At 36.1% G+C, this 22,573-nt stretch overlaps 2 protein-coding genes and 1 long non-coding RNA gene across 6 annotated transcripts; 1 reads left to right on the top strand and 2 right to left on the bottom strand.

Annotated features, from left to right (window-relative positions):
* Positions 1–1,303: 1,303 nt before the first annotated feature.
* Positions 1,304–5,329, bottom strand: LOC143919639 (uncharacterized). Of its 2 annotated transcripts, XM_077442050.1 has the most exons (5): positions 4,825–5,082; positions 4,528–4,743; positions 3,707–4,431; positions 3,272–3,651; positions 2,733–3,021 (listed from the first exon to the last, which is right to left on the bottom strand). In XM_077442050.1, exons 1-4 carry the CDS (start codon positions 4,936–4,938, stop codon positions 3,627–3,629), a joined length of 1,080 nt encoding a protein of 359 aa, XP_077298176.1. In that variant the 5' UTR covers positions 4,939–5,082; the 3' UTR covers positions 2,733–3,021; positions 3,272–3,626. The 2 variants fall into 2 exon arrangements, with proteins under 2 accessions (XP_077298175.1, XP_077298176.1); XM_077442049.1 differs by having other exon boundaries at positions 1,304–4,431; positions 4,825–5,329.
* Positions 5,330–9,965: 4,636 nt separating this feature from the next.
* Positions 9,966–12,804, bottom strand: LOC143919642 (uncharacterized). 2 transcript variants are annotated; one of them, XM_077442057.1, is made up of 3 exons: positions 12,587–12,766; positions 11,673–12,505; positions 9,966–11,585 (listed from the first exon to the last, which is right to left on the bottom strand). In XM_077442057.1, the coding sequence occupies exons 1-3, from the start codon at positions 12,701–12,703 to the stop codon at positions 11,198–11,200; spliced, it is 1,338 nt and encodes a 445-aa protein (XP_077298183.1). In that variant the 5' UTR covers positions 12,704–12,766; the 3' UTR covers positions 9,966–11,197. The 2 variants fall into 2 exon arrangements, with proteins under 2 accessions (XP_077298183.1, XP_077298182.1); XM_077442056.1 differs by having other exon boundaries at positions 9,966–12,505; positions 12,587–12,804.
* Positions 12,805–17,201: 4,397 nt separating this feature from the next.
* On the top strand, positions 17,202–21,554 carry LOC143919649 (uncharacterized). 2 transcript variants are annotated; one of them, XR_013261257.1, is made up of 4 exons: positions 17,202–17,575; positions 17,975–18,090; positions 19,005–19,964; positions 20,351–21,554. It is a non-coding gene; the product is annotated as an uncharacterized LOC143919649 (long non-coding RNA). The 2 variants fall into 2 exon arrangements; XR_013261256.1 differs by lacking the exon at positions 20,351–21,554 and having other exon boundaries at positions 19,005–19,870.
* The last annotated feature ends 1,019 nt before the right edge of the window (positions 21,555–22,573 follow it).

The following is a 22,573-nucleotide window of genomic DNA, read 5'->3' as shown; positions in this document are numbered from 1 at the left end:
AGCCCAATATGTATAAATATGGGGCGCTCTCGAATTGGAAGCGTCGACGAGAGCAGACGAATAAACCGCTTCCACAGAACCATTGTGTCTTTCACTCCGATCCTGTAAACCCCCACTTCACGTCCACGCAACAATACTATAAATTTTGATTAGGGTAACTAGCCTTTTTTATACAACAAAATTTTTGAATTGAGAAAATAATCTAAAAATATTCCCATCATTTGTATGACATAAATGAATACGAAATTTAAAATATTACAATTTTTTGAACTGGGGTAACCAACCCTTTTTAACCGAAAAAAAAATCTAAAAGTATTCCCATCGTTTTTATGCTATATATGATTGCAAAATTTAAAATATGATAATATTTTACCTAGGGTGACCAGCTTTATTTATACAAAAAAAATTTTCAAGTTGGAAATAAATTTTTAAAATATTCCCCTCATTTTTAAGCTGTGAATGTTGACAAAATTTTAAATAAAAGAATTTTTTGACTAGGGAAACCAGTATTTTAGTAACCAGATGATGGAAATATTTTTTCATTTTTTTTTACTTCATCTGATTTTGTTATAAAAACAGTTTGTTTACCCCAGTCCAAAATTTTATTTTAAATTTTACAATTATATATAGCTTAAAGACGATGGTATATTTTAATTTTTTTTTTATCACTTTTCTATAAAAAAAGGATGGTTACCCTAGGTTACAAAGCCATTTTAAGTTTTGCAATCAATTGTATCATGAAGATGATGATATTTTTAAATTTTTTTCTCAATTTAAAAATTTTATTATATAAAAAAGGTTGGTTACCCTAGTCTAAAAAAATTTTATGTTTTAAATTTTGCAATCATTTCTATCATAAAGATGACGGGAATTTTTTTTCAGTTTAAAAATTTTGTTGCTAAAAATGGTTGGTAGCCGCTTTTTTAAAATACTAATTGGCTAACTAGAAGGCTTAAAACAATAATTAGAATTTTAATTTAATTTTTTTTTAATCAGTCGATAGGTTTAAAATTTATTTTCAATTATTTTCCTTCAAGCTTTGCAGCATCGCCAAGGTGGTTTTGATCATCTTTGAACATCACCCCTCCCCCCCCCAAAATTTCATTACCATTTGAAAATTATACATTGATTTAAAATATTTTTGCCACAGCGTACAAAACAGTTATCTTTTTATTGTCACCTACAAGCTGGACAGGCAATGCGCCAAACAGTTGTTATTTGTCAGGTTTCAGGTGCAATCCGGGTGATTCCTAGATTCTAGGAAGTAAGAGCGACAGTAAAAATGCTTGCGGTTTTAGACGTATTACTTTCACTTTTTTATTTATTTGTTGGCTTTTCGATTATAAAAAGATATTTCGATATCACCATCTGCTAATAGACGAATCAATTTATTTATATATTATCTTAGCTGTCAAGCTAATCTAAAAAATACATCTTAATTACTTAACTCTAAAATTTATAATTAACTTACATATGTGTACTGTCCCTCACAGAGGTGTCTCTTCGTACTTCGCAATAATGCGTCCATGGTCTTAACAGACCTGATGCACTCAGGGAGGGCATTATACATGAGCACACCCCTGCGAAAAACACCCCCCCAACTGTCTTATTTTTTCTTACTCTACTTACAACTAGTTTGTCCTTATTTCTAGTTTATCTCTATTCCTTATTATATAAGCATCAAAGTACTTAGGCAATAACTTATGATCTAACTTATAAACAAAAGACAATGTACTAATATTTAGACTAATTATAATACTCATCCATCCTAATTCATCTAACATACTTCCAATACTCTTAAATCCACTCACATTCAAAATACCTCTCATAGCTTTATTCTGTATTTTTTGCATTTTTTCTAAATCTTGGCCACTAAACACATTAAGCACAGTGGCACAATAAACCACAAGTGGCAAGACAATTGAACACTAAAATTTATCTTTTTTTACTTAAAATATTTCTTAATCTACATAATATACCAACTTTTCTAGCCATTTTTATTATTATATAGTCAGTGTGCATCTTAAAATTTAGTCCCGAGTCTATGTATTTTATAGTATTTTATATTTTCAAATTTTTCAATTAAATTATCATCAATTCTTACATTCATTCAATATATTTTTATTTTTACCATTCAACCACATCATTTTTGTTTTATTTACATTCAGCTTTAATTTATTTTCACACAACCAGTCATTCACATAATTTAATTCTACATTTAAAATCTCAGACATTACATCAACAATTGCTTCATATCGGTTATATTTTGTTGAAGCGATATGGTAAACGGTTTACACCCCAAGTGTGAATTGCTACCAGGATAACCGCCGCTACGAAAATCGCTTGCGCGCTTCTCTTGTCGCTCAAAAATTCGTCGCACAGGATAATTGTCGAACAGAAAACTCCCTACCAAGATCTTATCAAGGATATTTAAATTTAAATACAATTTACATATTTAAAATATGTAAATTGATTATATAAATATTCAGCAATATTATCAGTGAGATTTTGCATGTGACTTTACAGCATTGTTACATAACAGTGGCTTGGGATGGGAATTTCTGTTTCTATCACATCGTTTTACATACATATGTAGGTTTCTTAACAGCAAAAGTCTCATGGATCAAGTATTTTTTATATTATATTTTCATATTTATTATGATTTTTCATTAATTTTACTAAATAATTTTGTTTAAATTTTTTCAATATAATTCATGAAAGCTCATTTTTTTGTAATTAAAATTTTGTAAGTATGCACGCCTGACAATCAGTAAATAAATATAAATTAAAAAAGGTTCACCGCCTCTGATCTATAATAACTGATCCCGATTAATTGGGACGTATGACAATCATACTTTTCACCTAGTATGACTATTAAGTGCCACAAGGATAATTGTGAGAAAAAGGTTTTGAACATATATCGCATTAAGTGTGTGCCGTATCTCCAGTGTGAGACTTCAAATGCCTTGAAAATGAAGATTTTTGAACGAATGCTTTCAAACAAATGTCACATTTATGTGGCTTTAGCTCAAATGGGCAGACTTGTGTTCAATAAGGATAGACTTCCGAGTTAAAGATCTTGAACAAATATCACATTTTTGTCTTTAACACTGTATGAATACTCATATGTTTAACGAGGGAAGCCTTCTGAGAATAAGATCGTGAACAAATATTACATTTGTGTGCCTTTAACCCACTATGAATATTCATATGTGAAACGAGTTCAGACTTCTGAGAATAAGATCGAAAACAAATATAACATTTATGTGGCTTTAACCCAATATGAATATTCATATGTCTAACAAGGTAAGACTTCAGACAAAAAGATCTTGAACAAATATCACATGTGTATGTCTTTAACCCTGTATGAATATTCATATGTAAAACGAGTTGAGATTTCCGAGTCAAAGATTTTGAACAAATATCACATTTGTAAGTCTTTAACATTGTATGAATATTCATATGTCTAACGAGATCAGACTTCTGAGAATAAGACCGTGAACAAATATTACATTTGTGTGGCTTTAACCCACTATGATTATTCATATGTGAAATGAAGGAAGACTTCCGAGAGTAAGATTTTGAACATATATGACATTTATATGTCTTTAACCCTGTATGAATATTCATATGTTTAAAAAGGGAAGACTTCTGAGTAAAAGTTTTTGAACAAATATGAATATTCATATGTGAAATGAGGTAAGACTTCCGAGTAAAAGATTTTGAACAAATATCACATTTGTGTGGCTTTAACCCACTATGAATATTCATATGTGAAACGAGTTCAGACTTCCGAGAGTAAGATCTTGAACAAATATTACATTTGTGAGACTTTAACCCAGTATGAGTAATCATATGTGAAACGAGGTAAGCCTTCTTAGAATAAGATCGTGAACAAATATTACATTTGTGTGGCTTTAACCCGCTATGAATATTCATATGTGAAACGAGGTAAGGCTTCTGAGAATAAGATTGTGAACAAATATCACATTTATATGGCTTCAACCCACTATGAATATTCATATGCTTAATCAGTTCATACTTTGTTTTGAAAGATTTTAAACAAATCTCACATTTGAATGGTTTTTCTTCGGGGTGGCGCCTCATATGTTTCAAAAGGTAAGTTTTTAGGACAAAAGATTTTAAGCAAATGTCACATTTATGTGGCTTTACCCCACTATGAATACGCTTATGTGAACTGAGGTCAAATTTTACACTGAATGATTTCATGCAAATATCACATTTAAACGGTTTTTCTCCAGAGTGGCGGCTTATGTGTGTTAAAAATTGATACTTTTGAACGAATGACTTTGAACAAATGTCGCATTCATACAGATTTTTTTTAGTGTGGGACGTTGTCTGTGTTGCTTTTACAATATTGTTCTTCATTTCTGGTCTGTTATAGTCTGAAGTTATTTTTACTCCGTGTATCTACAAAATAAGCACAACGTTACTCAATTTACTGTAACAACTATAAGACTTTGATTTTATAGAATGGTTAGATATCATCATTGATAAATTTATTACCTCGCCATTGTTTGGTGGCAAATCACCATTCGACTCGTCTTCCCATTTTAGATCTTCCAGCAAAACTTCCTCTGTCTTTATTTTCAAAGACTTGTTTAGAACCATCCTCGACGTTTCGTCACTCTGGAGACAAGCGTTTCGAAAGCTGTCGAGCAATTCCAGATTGTTGACACACGAATGGCATATCATATCTGGCAGATGGTCGCCTTTCCTAACCTGCAAATGACAAAGATAATGATGATTTTGAGGGTTAATGAAATTGGTATCAGTAATAGTAATGGGCTAAGAGTAAGTGACCCGCAGCTGACAACTGGTCCAAATGCGTTGCACCAATTGCTGTGGATGAGGATCGCCATGGATGGAGACGAAGGCCTCTGGTGGGGCAGAGCACAGGCAAAGTCTGCACTCCATCACTACATAGGCAGCAGAAACACAAACGTCTCGAGCACGACCGTACCCTCGATTTCTTTAGAGTGAAACTGTAGGGATATATCGAATCACGTACTTATTCAATATCGATGTCAATACACAAGCATACTTCCACGTCACGCATATGTATGTCGGCACCCCTCTGGAATGCATTTCTAATCAAGCAGAACAACCCTAGACAAAGACAACCGCGTGTTGAACTGAAACAGAAACTGTCGCACTGCCAGATCAACAGAATCAACGCTAGTGAGCTTCAGCACCTCGAACATAGCTCACTCCACGAAGCAACTAAATTACATACATACTTCGTCGTACATACAATAACAAATGTATTTATCGAGCTGTTGACCGTATCCCAGCCTAACGAAACACTGTTGTGTTTGTTTTAAGTTGTTTGACTAATTACACTGTTCGACACGAAAAATGTTTCAGAGACGAGAAATGACTTTTCTTATAGATCTATGCCCAGTGAACACGAATCTGGTAATAAAAAGTGTTGATTGGCTCGAAATTCTATATCTTGGTGTTGTTTGGTCGATTTCTCAAAATCTGTTAATTTCCTGTTAAAAATGAATATTGGAATCTACAGTCGGGTATTTTATCTTTCATTTGTAGTACTTTTCAGCTTTCAAATCTCTCTAAGTAGTCGTCCAGTTCAAATCAAAAGTCAAAATTACGTATTTTCACTTGGGATTTTTTCCCACTGTTAATACTATATTATATTGAGTATTTTCTATTTAAACATGTTTATTAGGATAGTGTTCTGGCCACACTAATCTTTTGTCGTCATATGAAAAATTAGGTTGCAATATGTCATTGAAGATACATATACTCCATTCTCATTTAAATACCAAGCGGTACCAGGGTAAATGCAGTTCAACAATGTTAGCGGATTATTGCTGGACATTGAGTCGAGCTGAACCAGAATTTTTATACAAACGAAAAAGATGAAGGCAATGTAATTTATCGAGGAAAACCAGTTATCAATCATGTTTATATCTGTGATATATGTATGTAAATATTATCATTATATTATTCATGTTTTTTTCATTTTTATAAATAAATATTTTTAATTTTTCAATTTTTTATATTTTTGTTTCGAAAGCATTATTTTTTAAGTAGGTACAAAGAACTTAAAAAAAATAAATTTTTTGTTTTTATTCCTATATATGTTCTGATATTTCAATATCAGAACATATATAACATAATATTTTATTTTAATATAGATATATTTTTATTTTTTCACAATTATTTATCTTTGAAATGTTCATTATCTTCGTATTTAATTTCATTTTGATTTTTGTTTTTATTTTCCATTTCTATTTTTATTTTTATTCGGGTGCTTAAAATGTACTGATACTTATTTTTACGTTATACATATTCGTATTCAATAAATATATTATTAAATTGAAATCCTTCTAATTATTTCATTACAAAATTATTTAAAAACACATTGAAAAAAGTTTGTGACCACTCTATATCGTTGTATACAATGACGCACATTACAGCGGAGAATGATGCAGCGCACGCAACACAAATATGTTCTCTACTAATACGAAATTTTTGCTCGAAAATTAACCGGTTTAAAATTCACCACACATCCAATTACCCCTTTTAAACGAAATCAAAAAATAGTGTGGCCAGAAAACTATCCTAATAAACATGTTTCAATAGAAAATACTCAATATAATATAGTATTAACAGTGGGAAAAAAATCCCAAGTGAAAATACGTAATTTTGACATTTGATTTGAACTGGACGACTACTTAGAGAGATTTGAAAGCTGAAAAGTACTACAAATGAAAGATAAAATACCCGACTGTAGATTCCAATATTCATTTTTAACAGGAAATTAACATATTTTGAGAAATCGACCAAACAACACCAAGATATAGAATCTCGAGCCAATCAACACTTTTTATTACCAGATTCGTGTTCACTGGGCATAGATCTATAAGAAAAGTTATATCTCGTCTCTGAAACATTTTAAAAGTCGTCATTTGTCGAACAGTGTTATTGTACAAGTGTATTAGAATATTTGAGGAAGTTTCTCGAAGCGGCTGGAATCGTAGTGTTCTCGAGACGGCTATTGGCTGTTGACTGGTGTCGTGGCGGCCGTTGGATCTGCAATGTGTTGTTGCTCTGGATCTGCTCTGAGTTGCAACCGTTCTTCCATTGTAGGGTAGTGTAGGGGTGGCTGGTCAGAAGCTGGATGTCGACTGTTGTCGTGGTGGTTGTTGAAGTCTGACTGATGTTGAGCCCGCTGTGTGGTTTTATATAGTAGTCCGCTGTATGCGGTTCGTGTGCAAGAGATGCGAGGAATGCGGTTCGTTCCGTTTGATTTGTTAGGGTGGAATATTCTCGAATAGGTGGCGTCGTTCCACTCATTTAGTTTTTATCACCCTTTGTTCCAGTGAGTCTGGATGTTTATTCAATGGGTTACGATGTAGTTGTTGTTTGTACAGCTGCACTTTAATGGATGCAGGTCTTCTTCGACTTCGCGTCGTTCCGCTTGATTTGTTGGGGGGGTTTCTCGACTCAAGATGACGTCAATGGCTGAGCGTGAGAAATGTATCCTCCATCGGAATAGATGTTTCGATTGCGGTGACGAGATTCCTACAGAGCAATAAATAACTTCTTACAAACTACACAACATGTGTTTCGTTAGGCCGGGATACGGTCAACATACCTTCCCTGCCTTAAGCCCGCTCCACATTCTCGCCAAAACTATACGAGAACAGCCAAATACGAGAGTGTACAGAACATATTCGTTAAAGGCGTGATCACACAGCGAGGGATGCGGTATGCTGTACGCGGGATTTTTTTTTTAGATAGTTTTAAATATAAAAAAAACACGCGTATACGGAGTCAAATACGCGGTATCGTGCAGTATATACATCGGACCGTATATTTATTGGAGCGGTCTCGTTGAAATTATATAGAATTGTTTATACTAACTTGATGGTGATATATTCCAATTCGACCCTTCGGACGGAGCTTGACAGTGATCGATAACGGTGTATCCCATATTTGCAAAAAAATATAGCAGAACAATCTTCATCGCTCGAAGATTGGTTTGAGGATGCATTTCTTGCACAATGCAAAAAAAAGTCTGATTTTTTTTGTATGGTCACGAGAAATTACGCAATAAATTAAGGAGTTATGGGGGATAAACGAATGAGACGACTGGCATGTTGATGCACGTGTTTTATTTATGACAGCTGAAGGCAGAGTGAGTAGCTAACTTCGAACACAATCGAGTTGGTCCCCACTCGCAGGAAGGTGACCAAACTCGACCATGTCGTATAGCGAGCCGCAACAGAGTAATGGGTGCGCAAATGGCAAGTGGCTCAAATAACATGATACTGTATTTTCTTTAGTTCGTTCTCATCATTTGAGTTAAACGGGCGATAATATTTTTATTTTTATTTTAAATAGTTGTTTACTCCTAGTTTTAAATTAGTTAATTTAATTCTAGTTAATAATAATATTTTAGAGACAGTGCTAAATAGTAAAATTCATGTTCAGTCATTAAGTAGTTTAACCATATGTATGTTTATTGTTTTGTTTACTGCATTATACATTTACAATATACGTATTTAAATTTGATTTAAAATTATAAAAATAGTTTTTCAAAACGAAATTTATGTTCGACACAATTTTTTTTTGCCAAACGAAGTAAATCAATTTAGAATCTAGTAGTATAAATATAATAAATGATAGTAGTGATAGTGATGCGATATGTTTGTCTTCTTGGCCAGATGTTTGGAGTATGGAGATGTGGGAAGAAAAAAAAACAAATATCCCTTGTTACTATGTAAGTCTAATAATATTGGATGTGATATTTTTTCTAATATTAAAGTCTTTCAACTTCTAAATCTAAAGGAGCTAGCATTTCTGAAGAATGGAGCTCGATTTCAATTTCTATAATACGTATGGAAACAACATGCCAACCGACGGGACGACCGGAAGGACGTCGCGTTACACATTATTTTTACTTATCTCTTATTAAGTTCACAAGGTTTTCGTGTTAGTGGTCATTTTTCTTTGAATTATTATGTGTATATCCTAAACCGTGTATCGAACTGAAATTTCATATCTATAAGTTTCAACTTGTAAATTAACTTGTACGCACGAACTTACACTATTTTTAGGACTTTTTTATTAAATGTCTACTCTAATTGATTTTTTCGAAACTATTGAATACTTACACTATCAATTAATAGTTAATAGAGACATACCGACTGAAATTGCCGAAGAAGTCAAGTGCCATTTTATTAAGTGACAATCAGTACTTTGAATAAAAAATCAAGTTGCATTCATTGAAAGCCTAGGTTCTATAAATCATATTCATAAAGGAGATAGAAGAAACGGAATTCAGCGAAGAAATGTCATATGATGAGCACTTATATGGTATTTCAAGCGGATCATCTGTTGGTGAATACTTACATATCGACTGATTGCGATAAGTCACATTTTAAATCCATTGTCATATGAAATAACTATATGGGATAGATTAAACATATTTTGGCTAATCGGAATATATTACAACTGGTAAATATACTTTTACCACACATATGTTCTCTGTTCATCTTTTTCTTATATATGTATATTTTTTACCCGAACACGAGAAAAAGACGAAGATTTGTGTAAACATTATGTTTCATTTGATACTTACTCAAGAGAACAGCTGGCATTGTTATCATTAACAATCTTTGAGTTCTACTGAACAAAATTTCAAACCTATTTTCAAACAAGAAATCGAATGGAAACAAATTACGAAATCAATATCGCTCTTTATCTTCTGGCGACAGTTAGTCTAAGATTGTAAGAGACAAGAGTCTCCACTTGCTATTCAAAATTTCAAGCGAAATATTACAAAAATTGTAGCTGGAGTTGAAAATTATGAAATAAAGAAAAAGTAAATATGAATATGTATGTTAAAATTATTTAAATAATGGGAATAATAAAAAGTACACAGTAACATTTTTAAAATTGAAAGAAATAAAAACTTTTGAGATTTTTTTAATACACAATAATTATGATAGTTTACATATTTACAATATAACAATTTACTGGAACGCACTGAAAATACAATATTTAATTAATGCACTAGTATACAAATATTTAAAATATAAAATAATTTACACAATTGATATAAAAGCTAATCAGTCTTTTCACTACACAATAATTATGATCGGTGACACATCACTTGCAAAAGTTAATTTGAATGGCAGTTGTTACATTATAAAACAACATAAAAATTCAACAACGATTAATATGATAAGTTGTGAGCAATCCCACGTATATAATCGAGACCGAGAACGAGAACCTAGTATAAGAATTTCCATATACTAGGATGGTCAGCCAATATTTGTTCACTAAATCGACGACCCCATTTTCTTGAATACGTCGTTATATACACTGACTAAAATGAAAGAAGCAGCCACGATGCGTATACTAAAGGTAGAGCCACATTGTTTTCTAGGCCGTGGATTGTATAAAATTGTTCAAAATACTTTAAAAGTACCTTCTGCGTACCAAATTTCCTGACATTGATAACAAATTTAAATTTCGAAATATCGAAAATATTATTATTCTATCGAGTCAAACATTTTTCAAAATTCAGTATGAATATTCATATGTTTAAGGAGGGAAGCCTTCTGAAAATAAGATCATGAACAAATATCACATTTGTGTGCCGTTAACCCACTATGAATATTCATATGTGAAACGAGTTCAGATTTCTGAGAATAAGATCGAAAAAAAATATAACATTTATGTAGCATTAACCCATTTGTATGTCTTTAATGAATATTCATACAAATATCACATTTGTTTGAATATTCATATGTGTAACGAGGTGAGACCTCCGAGTCAGAGATTTTGAACAAATATCACATTTGTAAGTCTTTAACATTGTATGAATATTCATATGTCTAACAAGGTCAGACTTCTTAGAATAAGATCGTGAACAAATATTACATTTGTGTGGCTTTAACCCACTATGATTATTCATATGTTTAACGAGGTTAGACTTCTTGGTAAAAGATATTGAACAAATATCACATTTGTAAGTCTTTAATAACCCTATATGAATATTCATATGTGAATCGAGGTGAGACCTCCGCGTCAAAGATTTTGAACAAATATTACATTTGTAAGTCTTTAACATTGTATGAATATTCATATGTCTAATGAGGTCAAATTTCTGAGAATAAGATCGTGAACGAATATTACATTAGTGTGATTTTAGCCCACTATGATTATTCATATGTTTAACGAGGTTAGACTTCTTGGTAAAAGATCTTGAACAAATATCACATTTGTATGTCTTTAACCCTCTATGAATATTCATATGTTGAACAAGGGAAGCCTTCTGAGAATAACATCGTGAACAAATATCACATTTGTGTGCCTTTAACCCACTATGAATATTCATATGTGAAACTAGTTCAGACTTCTGAGAATAAGATTGAAAACAAATATAGCATTTATATAGCTTTTTCCTACTATGAATATTCATATGTCTATCGAGGTAAGTCTTCAGACTAAAAGATCTTGAACAAATATCACATTTGTATGTCTTTAACCCTGTATGAATATTCATATGTGAAATGAGGTAAGACCTCCGAGTCAAAGATTTTGAACAAATATCACATTTGTAAGTATTTAATAACCCTGTATGAATATTCATATGTGTAACGAGGTGAGACCTCCGCGTCAAAGATTTTGAACAAATATCACATTTGTAAGTCTTTAACATTGTATGAATATTCATATGTCTAGCGAGGCCAGACTTCTGAGAATAAGATCGTGAACAAATATTACATTTGTGTGGCTTTAACCCACTATGATTATTCATATGTCTAGCGAGGCTAGAATTCTGAGAATAAGATCGTGAACAAATATTACATTTGTGTGGCTTTAACCCACTATGATTATTCATATGTTTAACGAGGTTAGACTTCTTGGTAAAAGATCCTGTACAAATATCACATTTGTATGTCCTTAACCCAGTATGAATATTCATATGTGAATCGAGGGAAGACTTCCAATTAAAAGATTTTAAACAAATATGACATTTGTACGTGTTTAACATTGTATGAATATTCATATGTACAACGAGGGTAGACTTCTGAGTAAAAGATCGTGAACAAATATTACATTTGTGTGGCTTTAACCCACTATGAATATGCATATGTCTAGTGAGGATTTTATTTGTTTTGAAAAATTTTAAACATATATCACATTTGAACAGTTTTTCTTTGGGGTGGCAAATGTCATATTTGTGTGGCTTTACCCTACTATGAATATGCTTGTGTGAATTGAGTTCAGAATTTTTTGGTGGCAAATCACCATTCAACTCGTCTTCCCATATTAGATCCTCCAGCAAAACTTCCTCTGTCTTGATTTTCAAAGACTCGTTTAGAACCATCCTCGACTTTTCGTCACTCTGGAGACAAGCGCTTCGAAAGCTGTCGAGCAATTCCAGATTGGTGACACACGAATGGCATATCATATCTGGCAGATGATCGCCTTTCCTAACCTGCAAATGACAAAGATAATGATGATTTTGAGGGTTAATGAAATTGGTATCAGTAATAGTAATGGGCTAAGAGTAAGTGACCCGCAGTTGACAGCCGGTCCAAATGCGTTGCACCAATTGCTGTGGATGAGGATCGCCATGGATGGAGACGAAGGCCTCTGGTGGGGCAGAGCACAGGCAAAGTCTGCACTCCATCATTACAAAGGCAGCAGAAGCACAAACGCCGTAGCCAGGTAGTTCTCTGCGTGACTATAATACTATGTAGTTTGACAGCTGTCATATCAGTAGTCACCGGACCCAGAAGGTGCCGCGTATTGTTCAAAGGTTTTTGATCTTTCGACTTAACATCTTTCGATTTTCGATCTTTGCCTTCCGATATTTGCGTTTTCTGTAATTTAAGATTCTGGCTCGTTACGGAGACCGCTTTTAAAGATGTGTAAAAATTTTCGCAATCCATATCAAAATTAATCCGAATTGCCAGTTCGAACTAAATTTAATCGCATTCTATTTCTGTCATTTCTCCAAATGGATTCCATTATAGAAAAAATGCGTTCAACAAACGCATTGCTGAATGGGATGGACAAAACTTTCGATACTACTTTGTTAAAAAAGACAAAATAATAATAATAATAAGTATGCAAATCGGACCGTCTGCTCTCACCTTTTGTCTTTCACTCATTCTTATCATTGAGTGGGCGAAAGGGATAACAGAGCATCGTAACCTTTGGATATTCGCGGTATACATTGTTTACGAGTTACGACTCGTTGAGTTTGTCAGCTACGTACATACATATAGGGACAAAACACTAACTAACATCGGTTTTTTCTCTCACACGCGATCTCACTCGCACGCATTAGACCGAAGTGCTGTTCGGAGAACACATATTACCGCGGTGCACAGGTTACGATGCTTGAAGGGTTGGCGTGCTCATTCACAGCCTCCGCAATGGGGCAGAGGCGCCGAGCGTACTCCCCAGCTCGGCATCATTCATACAAATCAATAAACAAGGTCATAACCAAAAACCGTGGCTTTCTAATTACCCCACCCCGCACCGTTCCAGAACGAGCTGGTCGACAAGACGACGACGAAACACATACACTGTCACTGTGGAGAAAAAATCCGTAAAAAAAATATATTTTTTTGACTTTAAAATTCTTTAGATAATTAATTATAAGTATTTTAAAGCAATGAAATATAACCATTAATAGGAAAAATATCTGACTATTGATTCCAATACTCACTTTGAGCGTAACAATCCTAAATTTTGAGTTAAAGACCGCAAAAGCCAAAAAACTGTAAATATCGCGGATTTTTTTAAACACTCATATCTCGTAAACGATCACCCACCAACAAAAATCAATATCATATTCGAATTCAGTGGGTCAAACTTAGTAAAGATTGGCTAGTCTCCGCTTTGGAACCTCAAAAACGTGATTTTTTGTTGCTCAGTGTTATTGTTATATCTCAGGTTTCGCCAGATTTTTCTCCATGGATGTCTCTGTGGATGATTATTGAATGTAAAAATTCGTATTGTTACATGAAAAATGTTATTTATTAATGTATTGTTTACGATGTTTGTAATGTCTGACCATAGATGTCATAATTTTAGCTATGTTAGAAGCCTGATAACTACGTCTGCAAGTATTGGTGAATCTTCCATGGAAACGGTCGCATGACGTCGATGTTTGCCTCTTCTCCTACATCTGCCTGCTCAAATGGTCCTGATAGTCGTGATGCTGTTGTGACTGTGTTGGCTTCTTCTTCTGCTTCCTCTTCCGTTTCGTCTCCGTTGGCTCAACCTCCGTTGGCTCAATCAAAACTGCCATTTCTTGTCTCAAAAAAAGTCACGCGCCAAACTGGGAGACCGAAAACTGGTAATTTATTACCAAAATGTACGAGGTCTCAGGACAAAACTGGCTGCGTTTAATTCAGCCGTTTTTACTATTTGTGATGATATGGTAGCACTAACGGAAACATGGTTGACTTCATCATTTTTTGATGCTGAACTTTTTGATTCTTTCTGGAGGGTGCATCGTCGCGATAGAGTAGATCGGTCAGTCCGGATGACAAATTTTGAAACTCTATCTGGTGAGGACTTATGGGTGAGAGTTGATTTTATATTTTTGAGAATGTTTATATGTGTGGTTTACATTCCACCTGCTGCAAAAGAGGACGTATACGAGTTATTGTTTGTGAATATGATGAATGTGCGTGATTTTATGAATGAACGTGATATTTTGTTAATAATGGGTGATTTTATGAATATTAGCATCTACCTAGTGCTAATATTCATGTCCGCAATAAATTTAATTTTGTGATTTCCTATTGCGACATAATACAGATTGGTTCACCCATTAATCCAAGTATGCTTGATATTATGTTAGTGAATGAATTTAATGTGTCAGCAACGATGATCCAATGCCCAAAAGGAACTGCGATCATCCCTGAGGACCTATATCATGATGCATTACATATTGAGCTTCTGTTTTTTTCTTCTGTGAGAGCTGCTTCAGCTTCTTCATCGGTTGGGGTTTCCTCACTGCGATGGAATTTTGCTCGTGTTGATTCTGAATTGGTTTATAATGAGGTTCGTTCAATTGACTGGCGCCAAATGTACCTCATGAATACTGGTGATGCTGTTGAATTTTTGTATAATATACTTTATAATATATTTGACAGTTATGTTCCTCGGTTCATCATTTATCCTAATTCGGAACAACATCGTCGGGTATTTCCACCGTGGTTTGGATCCAAACTTATAAGTGATGTGCGTGCAAAATGGTTGTCTCATAGAAGATGGAAACGTAGCCAATCATTTTGTGACTATGAGAAATTCCGGACTCTTAGGAAGATCGTGAAACGTGGTGTGAGTGAGCGATATACTGTCTATCTTAATGAGATGGAGAGTGCTATTGTGGTTAATCCTAACCACTTTTTCAGATTTATTAAGAGTAAGCATATTTCACATGGCCTTGAGCATTCATTCTCATTTGGTAATAAAAGTTTTTACGGTCCTGAGATCGCTAATGCTTTTGCTTCATTTTTTTAGCTCTGTCTTTGACCAGAGAAAACCATCCCTTAATGCTAGTTTGGCTTCACAAATTGGTACTGAGGGTGTCGGTATAGACATTCCGCGGGTCTCGCTTGGAGATGTTAGGATGGCTATTATGAAGCTGAAAGGATCTGTTGGGCCTGACGGTGTGCCCCCTGACGTATTAAAGGCATGCTGTAATTCGCTTTTAGAGCCTCTTCAGTTTATTTTTAACCTTATTTTTGCTTCTGGTAATTATCCTGAAAAATGGAAATTATCTAGTCATTCCTATTCATAAGAGTGACTCTAAAAATGAGGTTGAAAATTATAGACCTATTGCTATTATCTCGGCTATTCACAACATTTTTGACATCATTCTTCACCGTTTGATTCTTACGCAGTTTAAAAGATTATTATGTGATGAGCAACATGGTTTTACACCATGTCGTTCCACTACCACTAATCTCGCCTGCTTCACACATTTGATCATGTCTAAAGTTGACGTTGGTCAGCAAGTTGATGTAGCCTACTTTGACTTTCGTAAAGCCTTTGATCAAGTCAATAATGACGCTCTTTTGATCAGGTTAGCTAAAGTGGGTTTTTCAACGCGTCTTCTTTAACTCTTTGCTTCTTATCTTAGTGATAGGAAGCAATTTGTTAGATATGGTCTTTATGAATTTCCTTCATTTTTTACTCGATCTAGTGTTACTCAGGGGTCCACTTTAGGCCCATTACTATTTACAATTCTTATTAATAACCTCCCTAGAGTTTTATGTAATACATCATGTCTCTTGTTTGCTGACGACGTTAAATTCTTTTTTGCTGTCAAGGATAAGAGGCAAGCCTCTCTCCTTCAAGCTGATATTAACGCTGTCTTGGAGTTCAGTTCTAGTTTAGGCCTTGAACTTAATTTAAATAAATGTGCAATTATGAGCTATGGACGTGCACATTCGCTCTATTGTCACGGATATTCCATTAGATCCGTCTTGTTGAAGCGTGTGGAATATATGGTCGATTTGGGTATCACTTTTGATCCTCAACTCACCTATCACAACCATATCAAGAAAGTCGCTGACGTTTCCTTTCGTCGACTTGGATTTGTTTTGAGATATGCAAGATTATTCTCCAATCCTTTGTCTTGTCGCTTGCTTTTCAATTCGCTTGTGAGAAGTAAGCTAGAGTATAATGCGATTGTGTGGAATCCGCATGAAGCAAATTACTCTCTGATGATTGAGAAAGTGCAAAAAGCATTTCTTCGTTTCCTATATAGGAAAGAATATGGGTATTACCTATATCTCTACCCCACTCCTTTCCTTTTGGGCATGCTTGGGTATAATTCCCTTGAACTTCGGAGAAACTTCTCATTAATTCGTTTCGTTCTCCTGCTCTTACGTGGTAATACGTCATGCCCGTTGTTGCTGGAGCAGTTGGGACTTTATGTCCCTAATCACTATGTGCGTGGTAGACATCATCATTTGCTGGCTGTACCTCCTGACCGCACAGTTCTTTTTCGAATGGCTCCTATTCCAAGAGCTATTCGACTTCTTAATGAAATCGTTGCTGCCGAGACTGAATGTGATATTTTCCACCTTTCGCCGCTTTGGAGCAATCTGTTAGAAGAGTGTGTTTGATAAATTGTAATAAAATAAAAATAAAAAAAATTATACAGGTAACTTCATTTTAATTCAATATACATATATGCACTTCTCTGCTATGCCTCATTCGACACTCGCTTTGAGAAATGGTACAATAAAATAATGGTGTATATAAGTAGCTTAACATAACTTAATTGATTTTATATTAAATTACAGCGTGGAATTAACATAACAAAAAAATGCCTTTAAAGTATATAAAGTAAATGTTGACTTGATAATTATGATTTAGTATTTATTATGGTAATCCATTGGAATCCAAATAATTGTGGCAGAGCTTTTTACAAATGCCACCTCTTTGTTTGATATCCTATTTTAAAACAATGATTCTTACTACTTTCATATTGCAGAATAACTTGCCAGCAGTCACTATTATCCAGAGAAATGTAATATTAATAGAAGTAGCTTTAGGTGTTCTTTTGTTGTCAAGTGATATTCTGTCCACGGGCAGATCTAAATAATTTTAGCATCAGTCATAACTTAAATTTTTCAATAATCCACATATGTATGTATGTATTTCAGATATATCATTTGCTTCATTCTCTTAGGAATCCACTAAATCTTTTTCCACCTATTTTAAGTATTCACCCACAACGTCGGTCGATGTCGAACGATCGTTTTCTTTTAAAATATATTTTTAATGATAGGCATCGACGTATGACCATACAAAATTTAGAACAATATTTAATAGTGTATTACCAAAATAGTTCGGTATTATAGTATAATACATTATATTGTAACGTAGAGATTAGGTGAGTGGCGCTCGTGGACCGATGGTTTACTAGCGCAGATCACCTGATCTCTCGTTCCCGCCAAAATGGCCTCTACGTATGAATGAGCCGTATGTAACGGCCAATAGGATCGCCCGACTCATGGACCAATAGATTGTTAAGCCCAATATGTATTGTTATGTGGTAGGATCTTACAACCTATGTATATACTTATGTATAATACCCTTTAACCTTAAGTTTGAACATCTGTTTCATTTTTAACTACTTATGATGTTATCTCTTAAAGTTATCCCTCATTATTTATGAGACTTTCAATATCTTTATTGCTTCCGCACTGTACAATCAACTATTCTGTTCAATCCTATCTACTTAACTTTTATCTATTATAATTTATGCGAGTTTCTAACACGATTGTTATATAAGACGACATAGTTAATGGCCTGTTGAAATCCAAAGTATTACTTTTAATAATCTTTATTGCTATAGCTGCATTTTGTCCCACGATACGTGTAAACCCTAAAAATATTATTATCACTATTTATCTCTATGATAAATTGTGTTTCTACTCAATAATGTCTCGATACTCTCAAAGGATACATAAATCAAATATTAAAACTGTCTTACACACGGATGTTGCTCTGTATCTTAATCACTTTGTTATTTACCAACATTCTGTGATTGGTTAAAACTTATCATTCTTTTGTGTATAAATGCTCATGTTAGATCTATTGAACCTCACTTGCGATCAAACACTCTAACTGATCACTTGCGATCAAACACTCTAACTGATCACTTGCGATCAAACACTCTAACTGATCACTTGCGATCAAACAATCTAACTGATCACTTGCGATAAAAGTCTTGTGATTAAACTGCCTTACTAGTAACTTATGATTACTACATAGTTACTTGCGATCAAACAGTCTCACAAGGCACTTGTGATTAAACTACCTAACTAGCACTTCGAGACTAGTAACTTGTACATTAATCTCGTTTATATTTACAGCTAATTAAAGAATATAATCATTTGACAAAATCTGTGACTATAATATTCTACACCATCTCCTACTTGTCCCCGTAACAGTATAAATATGGGGCGCTTTCGAATTGGAAGGCATTCGGACCGGGAGCGTCGACGAGAGCGGACGAATAAACCGCTTCTACAGCACCAATGCGTCTTTCACTCCGATCCTGGAAACCCCCACTTCACTTCCACGCAACATTGGTGTCAGTCGAGTGGAATCGGAGATGAGCAGAGCAACAAAGAAATAGAAATCGTCGGAGACCGAAGAGATCTGACGAAAGCTGAGTTGTGGTGTAAGCCGCGATTCGCATTTGATGTGGTAACGCATTGCATTTGACGGCATTCAAAGGCGAGAGAGGACCACTCAGCTATCTTACATTGACGGGCAACCAGCAGAATTGAAAATGCGCAGAGCAACCGCCGGAGATCGACGCAACGCCACAACGAAGTCAAACCCGAGAACTGGAGGACAGACTTCGTGCCATGGAAAAGGAAATGGCGACACTACAAGCGGCGTAGAAAGAAGCCCCAGCAAAAGACGAATCGGTTAAAATGCGGTTATCACCGCAGCATATCGCTCACGAACCGGTCAATGAATTTCACCGTGGTAAATATCGAGAGTTCCCGACATACGATGGGTCAGGTTCCTGGGAGGAATTTCTAGCGAGATTCCGATTCACAGCTCGACTTCAGTGATCACAAAATCTGTCGACGAGGCTGTGTGCAGCGATGCGTGGCGCGACCATGAACTACGTCTGCCGGTTTCCACAGGATACGCAGGACGACTACCAGCTACTAATGGAGAAACTCATAACACTGTAGGAATATAACACAACTTGTGCTATTTCGAATCAAAAAAAGTGATCCCATATATCCTGTACCAACATGCAGAACTCGGGGGCAACGTTTTTATCCCAGAAGGAAGAGTTCAATACGAAAAATTGAAGAACGCATTACTCGAAAGACTGGGCGAATCAGTGGAACGCCGCACCACCCGCCTACTCACTGGTCTCCAACTCGGTGACAAGAAACCATCGCATTTATTGCGCCAGATGCGAGAATTGGCTGGTAAACAGCACCCTAACTCCCAGATAGTAAAGAAGACGAATTGCCATATTTCGATAGAGACGAATTCGAGACTTACGCGCCACAGTTTGAGGGGATCGACGGTGTGCCAATCAGCCAGTGGATTGAGCGCATGGAAGAATTTGCGAAGTTATTACACTGGACGCCCCTGCAGCAACTGGTCTACGGTAGAGAATATTGCGTAGGAACAGCGAAGTTGTTCCTGGATATAGAATGGGGAATTAAGTCATGGACTACCTTGAAGCTGAAGCTAATAGAAGAGTTCAAGTAGGATGATGAAGAGCTCGAGTTTGGAGAACGAGAAATGTCTGCTCAAGCAGAGCCCATTGACTCCGATTCAAGTGGGGCCGGTGAAACACCTAAGATGTCAAATGGTCAGATGGTGATGACTAAAGCCCGGATAACCAGCGTGCCGTTCATTGTTCAAATGTTGTAAATGCATTGTTAAAGGTTTGCCGAACCTTTTTTACAAAGCATTTACAACAATTGAACAATGAGCGGCGGTCCAGTCCAGACTTTTCCCCTGAAGCAGGCAACTAGCCCACTTCCCCGTGAATTTTCTGTACTGACAATACTGAAGAAAAAATAATATCCTCTGTTATCTACAAGTTTCCATAGGCCGGGTTTCGGTCACAACATAACCTCCCGTCCTATAACTGGTGACCCCTTCAACAAACATCGCACCTTCACTGCTACGACTATCAACCCTTTCGAAGAACATCGCAACGTCGCTGCAACCGCAGCCTCAACCGAAGCAAACTTAGAACAACATGTCAGTGAACGGAGATCCAGAACCGCCACCTGTACAAGAATCCCCAGCACCATTGGAGACAGCACGCATAGCGCTACGCCTACCACCGATTTTCAAGGAAAACATCTCCCTGTGGATCGGAATTGCAGAAGCTCACTTTGATGGTGCCGGCATAATAGCCGACCGTACGAAATATGGATGCCTCGTCGCAGCCCTGGACTACGAAACCGTGTCCAACTTCGTTAGCGACATCGTAACTGGACCACGCACAAATGGAGAATAATACGAAAAATTGAAGAACGCATTACTCGAAAGACTGGGCGAATCAGTGGAACGCCGCACCATCCGCCTACTCACTGGTCTCTAACTCGGTGACAAGAAACCATCGTATTTATTGAGCCAGATGCGAGAATTGGCTGGTAAACAGCACCCTGACTCCCAGATAGTAAAAACACTGTGGATGCAAAGCCTCCCCAAGCATGCGCAGGCAATACTAAAATCCATGCCTGACCCAACGCTCCAACAATTGGCCGCTACCGCAGATGAATTGATGGAGGTGTACCACAATCAAGAGATTTACGAAGTAACGAAGGAAACGACCAGCACACCCGAATATTGTGGAAATGGCAGCTGAAATCAAAAAATATCAGAGAAAACTGGCTGATCGCAAACGTGAAATACAACAATTACAAATGCGCAGCCGCAGCCAAAACCGTTCGACTTAAAAACAAGCTAGAGAACGAGATGCCTCCCAGAAAATACTATGTTACTTCCACAAAAAACATGGTGCCAAGGCATTCAAATGCCAAAAACCGTGCTCATTCAATCCAAAGAAATCGGAAAACGAGAAAAGCCCCCCAAAGTAGCAACAACCGGGGTGCAAAACAAACAATGTCGCCTGGTCATCTGGGACCTATAAAACTTAACGACCCATGCACAAAGTTACACGCCGCTAACGAGACAACTATAAAAACTTATTTTTTATAGTTGGTTTCGGTCACAACATCCCGTCCTATAACACGCTACGGCAATCGGACATCCGTATACCAACACTTCGAAAAGGCCAGCGGAAGAAAATGGGATCCAGAACGAGAGGATGAGGATGAGTTTCGCGCCCGAAGCTCTCGAACGCGTGATTGTTTGCATGTTCATAAACAGCACCATGCATTCAGAAGTCAAAGCAGCGGTGGCTAGACTAAGCCCAAGTACGAGTCTTCCGGAAGTCGTAAAAGTCGCTGAGGCGGTCTACGAGGCGACAAAATTCGCTCGCACCAGCAAGGACACATCAGGCCGCATGCAGGATTGGCCGAAACTACAGCCATCACGACCCGTGCCACAGAAGCACGCTTTTCACAGTAGAAAGCCCAACCAAGACGTTTTACCGAAAAAAATGGGGTTCTTAACAGAAAGATCCCAAATACATCAGATGCTGGAAATGTGGAAGTTTGGGACATATAAACAGGAATTGTCGAGAAACTACGGCACGTCGACTCAAAGACTCGCGTGAAGACGACAAAAGATCCGAAACCCCATCATCGGAAAACGAGCAGTGATCATCCAAGAACGGGATATGATGATCACCACGCCCAACACAATACCCGTGCTGTACCGTTAAATTCAAGAGGGTCACCGAAAATCGACGGAGCGATTGGTGACATACCGTGTCAAATGGTTGTCGACACCGGCGCAGAGATTTCTGTTCTAAATTTAGAACTATATCGACAACTTCCCAGAAACCAGTATAAAATGCTGAACGTCAAAAGGAGGAGAGCGAGACAGACGTCAAAATCTC

Source organism: Arctopsyche grandis, chromosome 12 (assembly GCF_051622035.1).
Source record: "Arctopsyche grandis isolate Sample6627 chromosome 12, ASM5162203v2, whole genome shotgun sequence".
NCBI lineage: Eukaryota > Metazoa > Arthropoda > Insecta > Trichoptera > Hydropsychidae > Arctopsyche > Arctopsyche grandis.
Note: the sequence above shows the minus strand (reverse complement) of the source record. Positions and strands in the feature narration are given on the sequence as shown.

What these genes read in the sequence shown, in the direction of transcription:
- LOC143919642 (XM_077442056.1), bottom strand. Translation starts at nt 12,703, where the DNA reads ATGATGGAGTGCAGACTTTGCCTGTGCTCTGCCCCACCAGAGGCCTTC. An exon ending in GGACCGGCTGTCAACTGCGG is followed by an intron (nt 12,506 to 12,586) that starts GTCACTTACTCT and finishes TGTCATTTGCAG; the next exon opens with GTTAGGAAAGGCGATCATCT.
- LOC143919639 (XM_077442049.1), bottom strand. Translation starts at nt 4,938, where the DNA reads ATGGAGTGCAGACTTTGCCTGTGCTCTGCCCCACCAGAGGCCTTCGTC. An exon ending in GGACCAGTTGTCAGCTGCGG is followed by an intron (nt 4,744 to 4,824) that starts GTCACTTACTCT and finishes TGTCATTTGCAG; the next exon opens with GTTAGGAAAGGCGACCATCT. An exon ending in TGCCACCAAACAATGGCGAG is followed by an intron (nt 4,432 to 4,527) that starts GTAATAAATTTA and finishes CTTATTTTGTAG; the next exon opens with ATACACGGAGTAAAAATAAC.